Genomic DNA, 7790 nt, shown 5'->3' with positions numbered 1-7790 from the left:
TTATTATAGCAGTATGAATCTGCCATCCTCTCTGAGGGAGGAAGATGAGATCTTCTGCTCCTATAAAGATTTGCAGCCTTGAAACCTTGTACAGGGTCTCTCTGAGTCAGAACCGACTCGATGACACACAGCCACTGCCAACACATCTTATGAGAACTGAGATTCTCAGGAGGTAATTAGTGTAGGGTGTTGGCTGCTTAGGGACCCAGAACTGGAATTGGGGCAGGGTCTCTGCTCTAGAAACAAGACAGGACCTTAGTTTCCAGAACTGGAACCAGAGAAAAAAGCAACATAATGTCAAAACTTCAATCGTGTTTCCCATAGATGGCAAGTACTGTGTAATCACGTCACACAGTCTTATGATTCAAGTAATTAGCATTGTACCCATTTTACAGATGAGTAATTGAGGCTGAAAAATATCACACAGCTCATATGTGACAGGGGTCCTGGTGTGGCACTGTAGGATAAACACTGGACAGCTAACTGTAAGGTTGGAGCTTCAAACCCACAGCTGCTCCTTAGAAACCCAATACAGTGTCGCTTTGAGTCAGAAATGACTCAATGGCACTTAACAACAACTGCCAAAATATTGATAAATAATTCCTAACAGAAAATTTATTGTCATGGGTTAGAAATCTGTACCACAAAGTCATTTTGTATTGAAAATCCCTTGACCATCTTCCATTGTGTTCTTGTGTCAGATTTGACCCCTTTCATGGGTTAATAAAATTTTCAAAGGGCCTCTCTAACCATTTGTCTTTCGCTCCTTTCCATTGGTCCCACTGATTTAATCCCATTTCATTTCATATGAACCCAAACATCTAATCAAGATTTCCCCCGCCTTGCACGTGTTTGTTGAAATCTGAAAGTATCTGTTAGATTTTCAGCATTTTGTAACACTCTTCTCTTTCCCTTTTCTGTTTCTCCTAGGACATGACCTTCAGCAGCAGAACAAGACAGGCTAGTAAGCAAGCTGCCAAGTTCTTGCTCACTTCTTGTCAAGGGAAACAGCTGGACTTGTTTCTAATCAACACCTCCCTATACAATTCTTATAGGTCACTGAAGGAGACCAGAGCTTGAAACTTTCTTAAGACTTCCAATAGACATTGAATACAAATATCTAGGTTGCTGCTGCACAAATCAGTTTCATTTGGAAGGCGCAGAGGGAGAATAGAGGTGTCACTTGAAACCAAGAAGTCACATGAGCTTATCCCACATTTAACCTCTACACACATCATGGATGATGGTTATCGAAACAGCCCGAACCTCTACCGTGGTGCAAGGGATATAGCTCGAGAGGCAACCAGACAGTCCCGGAACCAAGGGATGGATGACTACAAGTATCGGGACAATTATGAGGGCTATGCCGCCAATGATCGGTATTACCATGGCAATGAGTCCAACCTAGAGGAGGATGCACAAAGTGACGTTACAGAGGGCCATGACGAGGAAGATGAGATCTATGAGGGTGAATACCAGGGCATCCCTCACCCGGATGACGCCAAGGCCAAGCAGACCAAGATGGCGGCCCCCAGAGCAGATGGCCTTCGAAGTAAGGCAGACCTGATGGCTGAGAGGATGGAGGATGAGGAACAGTTGGCCCATCAGTACGAGACCATCATGGAAGAATGTGGCCATGGCCGCTTTCAGTGGATCCTTTTCTTCGTCTTGGGTTTGGCCCTCATGGCAGATGGGGTGGAGGTGTTCGTGGTGGCTTTTGCCCTGCCCAGTGCAGAGAAAGATATGTGTCTGTCCAGTTCCAAGAAAGGAATGCTTGGTAGGTGGGAGTTTTTGAAGATTATTCTCTTTGGGGCATTAAAAATCTTCCTGAAGCAGGAAGAGAAAGAACATTTACATAGACCTACCTCTGTTAGTTCCTCTCAGGTTAGTTTTGACGTAAGGCCATCCCATATGTGGTTTTTAAGGCTATGACCTTTCTGAAGCAGATTGTCTAAAAGATATCATCTCACTGTTAGGCACCTTCAATATGCCATCACAATGCTCCTGCAAAGTTATCATCTTATACCTATGTAGCTGTTCAGAAATTTTTTATCTCAGAGAAATGAATCCCTCAAGTTTACACAACTAGTAAATAATAGAATTTGGATTCCTACCCAGATCTGTTTGACTCCCAAACTCTAATTTTGTTTTCCATTTCTTATTGCCTCCCTGAGAGTCAGATTTCTTTTTTCTTCATATAAAACCATCTTCCATGTCTAATAAAGATGTTTTGTGAGTGGTAGGCCCGAGGTCTCTTCCACTTGGCTCATAGCTCTGTCTCCTTCCAGAATCCAATGACATTTGCTCTTGGTTTCTTGTGTATAAGCCTTTGTGTTGGTGGGCTGAGTGCCCATGTGTCTTGAGATAAGTGATGGGCTTGAGCACATGAGCTAAACCCCTTCAGTTTGTTGGAACCCTGCTGTGACTCACAGATGGATTCCTCAGGGTAGAGGACCAGCTTCACAAATGACCCCAGAAATTAGTACCATCAGAGCCAAACAGCAAGAATTGGGGATTGAAATACAAGACACTGTGAAGTAAGGTAAAGGAGGGGCCCGAATGACATACTACAGAAGACATTCATCATAATATAGACTAGGGCTCTGTCTGGTCACTAATGTCCTACAAAAATATCCATTCCTTAAATATAGAGCATTCGTTGTTATTGATTGCCCAGCAAACATGCAATTATTCAGAAGTTACTGTGACTCAGGTTTTGACTTAAGACCAAGTTATACGTCTAACCTGTAAGAGCTCAAAATCTAGCAAGCAGCTTAGTTAACAAATATTTATTTCTTGACTACTGTGTGCTCATCTCTGTGCTCAGTCCCAGGGGGGACAGGAATGAACCGGGTAGATACAGGCCTTGCCACTCCAAGAATTTATATGGAGCAGAACAAACAAACAGTCAAACCCTTGTCACTGAGTTGATTCCTACTTATAACAGGTGCTGTAGGATAAACACTGGAGCTCTGGTAGCGTAGTGGTTACGAATTGGGCTGTGAACCTTAAGGTCAGCGGTTTGAAACTACCAGCTGCTCCGTGGGAGAAAGATGAGGCTTTCTACTCCCGTAAAGATTTACACCCTCGGAAACCCTGTACAGGGTCGCTATGGGTCGGAACCGACTCGACGGCACTTAACAACAACAGCAACAGGATAAACACTGGACCACGAGGTCGGTGTGAACCACAAGGTTGGCTGTTCAAACCTACCAGCCATTCCTATGAAACTCTAAACAGGGTCTCTATGAGTTGGAATCGACTCGACAGCACTTAACAACAACAACAGGATAAACACTGGACCATGAAGTCGGTGTGAATCACATACAGGGTTGGCTGTTCAAACCCACCAGCCATTCCTATGAAACTCTATACAGGGTTGCTATGAGTTGGAATTGACTCGACAGCATTTAACAACCACCGTAGCGTAGTGGTTACGAATCGGACTGTGAACCTTAAGGTCAGCGGTTCGAAACTACCAGCCGCTTCGCGGGAGAAAGATGAGGCTTTCTACTCCCGTAAGGATTTACACCCTCGGAAACCCTGTACAGGGTCGCTATGGGTCGGAACCGACTCAACGGCACTTAACAACAACAACATAGGATAAAGTAGAAGTGTTATGTAGGGTTTCTGAGACTGTATTCTCACGGAACAGACGGTCACACCTTTCTCCTGTGGAGTGACTGATGTGTTCAAACTGCCATGTGGTAGCAGCCCAGTGCTTAATCTAGTGTGCCACCAGGACTCCATGGAGCAGGACAGTTAGGTGTTAAACAAATAAATACTTACTGAATTACTGTAGGGATAAATTCAAAATCCAATTGCTGTTAAGTAGACTATGACCCATGGCAACCGTATGTGTGTCAGAGCAGAACTGTGCTCCATAGAGTTCTCAAGAGCTGATTTTTTGGGGGGCGGGGGAATAAATCACCAGCCTATTCTTCAAGGTGCCCTTTGGTGGATTTGAATATCTAACTTGTTGATTAGCAACCAAGCATAATAAGTGTACCACCCAGGGACTGCTGTAGGGTGAACACTGTCAAATACCTTAAGCACTTCAGTTCTCAGTATTTTCTTTACAGCAGGGACTGGAAATCTTTTTCCTGGCTTCTGTCTAGCTGGTCTCTGTCATAACTATTTAATTCAGATGCTATAGTTCAAAAGTAGCCAGAGACAATTTGTAAATGATCGTGCGGGGCTATGTTCCAGTGAACACGTGATAGATGGAAGCAGGCAGCAATCTGAATGTGGCTCGTGGGCTGTCGTTTCCTGGCCCCTGATTTCCAGCGGCTATAACTTCTTTCTGAATTTAATTGGTATATTAAATAAGAAAATTTTCTCCATAAAGGACTGTCCCTGAGGGCTTTAAAACATTGTTTTGTTGTTTGAATTTTAATACCATTTAAAATGATCAGCACGGTGTCAGATCTGCCTTCAGGAAACTTAGTAAATATAAAGAGAATGGATAACTTAAGAAGGAAGGGTATAATCCAGACTTTTAAAACAGCTATATATATATAATATTGAAGCATTTCTGCCAACTGTCTTTGAGTTTGAATAGCCTTGTTAAAAAAGGAAAAACAGCAACAGATACCAAGGACTCAAACAAACCCAAACTGAAAACAAAATGAAACTGCCCTCAATTGTTCTCAAAATGTTTGTATTTCAGTGATCCAAAGACATTTAATTCGTATTGTGGTATCCCCAAGGGAGGCCATGGGGCCCTGTTAGTCCAGACGGACCATGCCACCAGTGATTTCATGCCCTGCTGCTTTTCCTGCCAACCTGGTGCCCGGCAACCTCATTAACAGCTGACCAAGGTGGCAGTTCCTGCTGACTCCCAGGACAAAGGCTGAGAGTTGAAGGAACAGGTCCTCATCTGGAGATCCCACATCTGCAGTTTTGATTTCAGTGTTTGCTAAAAAGATGCTCTGAGTCAGCCCAAGATGGGCAGGCAGACCACCTGAGTAGGGACAGACTTCCTGTGGCCTTGTGGGGTCCCCTTATGTTCAAGAAAATGTATCCAACTACATCTGGGGAGATGGATGGCTTAAGGGTTTCCTAGGGACCAGTATTTCCACATGCTAGTTCACATAGTCTGCAGAATCGCTGTGAGAGCCGATGAGTTTTATTCCCATTTGTGGTGGTGTTGATAGTTGCTGTCAGCCCCATGAGCAACACAGTTAAACACTGGCGGTCGTGCGCAATGATCGGTTATGGATCTGACCATTAGGATCCATAGAGTGGCTACTGGATACCTTTTGGAAGTAGAAAGCAGGCCTTAGTTCTAGTTTGTTTTGGGCTGTAAGCCCCAGTGAACTGTGTTCAGCATCCTAGCAACACACACACTTTCAATCACGGACATGTGGTGTCTGCTCATGAGGTGCATTGGCCAGGAATCGAACCTGGAAACCCAGCACAGAAGGTGAGAATTCTACCATGAACAAACCATGCCTCTGGGTCCCTATATGGACACACAGGGCAATGGACTCAGACAGTTTTATCAACGGCCACCCAACTAGTAAGTGTTAGAGCTGAGATTTGAACCTGGGTTTGGTGTCAAAGACTATACTATTCTGCCTTTCTCTCATGCACATTCTATGGAAAAGAGGTTATGACTATGGGGTAAACACCCCATGTTGTTGTTGTTAAGTGTGATTGAGCCAGTACGACTCATAGTGACCCTTTGCACAACAGAACAAAACAATGCCCGGTCCTGGACATTGCTGCTGCCACTGTGCCAATCCATCTCGTTGGGGGTCTTCCTTTTTTTCTGCGACCCTCCACTTTACCAAACATGATGTCCTTCTCCAGGCCTGGTCCCTCCTGACAATATGTCTGAAATATGGGAACTGAAATTTGGCCATCCTGGCTTCTAAGGAGCGCCCTGGCTTTCCTTCTTCCAACACAGATCTGAACAGCCCATAAATTGATTATAACATTGTCTGTTGCCTGCAGCAGGAAGGTAGCATGAATTAGTGTATAATGATGTGGACACTGGATGGAGTCTATAGGTTTTGGCAACTGACTCTGTTATTTATTAGCTACTGACCTTGAGCAAATTACATTTATGTTGTTAAGTGCCATCAAGCTGGTTCTGATTTACAGTGTCCATGAATAGGATTTCCAAGGAGAGGTCCAGCGCTTGTCTACAGCGCCACACCAGGACTCCTTGGGCAAGTTATAACTGCTCTAATTCTTAGCTTGTTTTCTTTTTTTAAATCTGTAGCATAAGGATAATGATACATTTGTTGTGAAAATTAAATGAGATAATGCAGGTAAAGCAACCAGCTCACTGCACATCTTAAACTGGAAGTTTGTTACTTTGTGTCCTGACATTTTCCTTTTAGTGTTTGCCTCAGTTATATTTGCAGAGAAATGATTGAGCAGCGTGAGTGCTGGAGTAAGGGTGCCTGGGTTAGAATATTCGCTCTGCTAGCTATTACAGGTTGAACGTTGAGAAAGTTACTTAGCTGTGCTCTGGTTTCTTCATCTGCAAAATGAAGATAATAATTGTATCTAACTCACAGGGTTTTTATCTAAATGAGTTTAACGCATTTAACTTGCCTACCAGAGTGCATGGATCATAATCAAAGCGTAATAAATCTAGCTATTGTTATTGTTAGCGGGCAGTAGTGGTTCAGCCATCACCCATGTGCCAGTGGAGCCCTGTGTGCTGCAATGCTGAGCAGGTTTCAACGGAGCTCCCAAACTAAGGAGGACTAAGAAGAAAGTCCTGGTGATCAACTTCTGAAAATCAGCCAGTGGAAAGAAACCGTGTAGCTCAGAAAGGCCTGCTTTCATTGTGCAGAGGGCCACAGTCAGGACTAAAGGGATGGTTAACAACAACAGCACTTTTATAATTGAGGTCGTTGCTATTCTAAACTGATGTCTGCATAATGCGTTAGATTGCAAAGTCGTTTGAACTGCAAGGTCTGTGGTTCAAGCCCACCAGCTGCTCCTTGGAAACCCTATACAGGGTTGCTTTGGGTTGGAATTGACTCAACGGCACTTAACAACAACAACCCAATTCAAGATCCAATTTTCTCAGATGACAGTGCACATTCCTACCACCCAAAAGCATTTATTGTAGGCTCATAAGGTCAAGTTGGAGTCCTGGTATGGCGCTGTAGGATAAGTACTAGACTGCTAACCACAAGGTCAGCAGTTCAAACCCACCAGTCCTACTCAGAAACCCTATACAGGGTCGCTATGAGTCATAACCAACTCGATAGCATTTAACAACACAAGAAAGGTCAAGTTTGGCTAGTGAAAAAGGCCCTTTCTGCTCAAGTGTTAACCCAGTTCTTGTCCTCTTTTCCTGCTTTAAAAAGGGACTATTTGAAAGTGATGCTTTTAGACCTGATTCCTGTTTGATGGCCCATGAAAAGGATTCAGTAAGAGAACTTCCAACCCTACATTCAAGTCTGAGATCACAGACTGTTTTCTTTTCTTCCTAGAAATAAATGAATCAGTTCAGAAAATGAAAGAAGTGTCCCCTGGCTGTGCCCCCCCTCTGAGCTTTCAGAGAGAAGAACTTTTGCTTTTCTGGATCACTGTAATTTAGTGGGATGCTCACCTCATTTCACTTAAGGGAGAGATAGGTTTGCAGAAATGTGATTACCATCCAAGACCCTGTTTCAAATTGAGTGGATGGTCCTCTTTGAGAAGAAGAATGTGTTCATTTGTTAATCAAGTTGCTTGTTGTTGTTGTTAAGTGCTATGGAGTAGGTGCAACTCATAGCAACCCTGTCTAAGGTTTCCAAGGAGCAACTGGTGGATTTGAACTG

At 43.7% G+C, this 7790-nt stretch overlaps 1 protein-coding gene across 1 annotated transcript in view; it reads left to right on the top strand.

Moving 5' to 3' along the window:
- Positions 1 to 1182: 1182 nt before the first annotated feature.
- SV2B (synaptic vesicle glycoprotein 2B) overlaps positions 1183 to 7790 on the top strand; it is a 113531-nt gene continuing 106923 nt past the window's right edge. Inside the window, exon 1 of the mRNA XM_006867114.1 lies at positions 1183 to 1777. Within this exon, the coding sequence (XP_006867176.1) occupies positions 1237 to 1777 (541 nt within the window). The 5' untranslated portion in view covers positions 1183 to 1236. The remainder of the gene's footprint in view (positions 1778 to 7790) is intronic.

This window comes from Chrysochloris asiatica, unplaced genomic scaffold, assembly GCF_000296735.1.
Source record: "Chrysochloris asiatica unplaced genomic scaffold, ChrAsi1.0 scaffold00101, whole genome shotgun sequence".
In the NCBI taxonomy this organism is placed as follows: domain Eukaryota; kingdom Metazoa; phylum Chordata; class Mammalia; order Afrosoricida; family Chrysochloridae; genus Chrysochloris; species Chrysochloris asiatica.
This window is presented reverse-complemented; position numbering and strand designations above follow the sequence as displayed.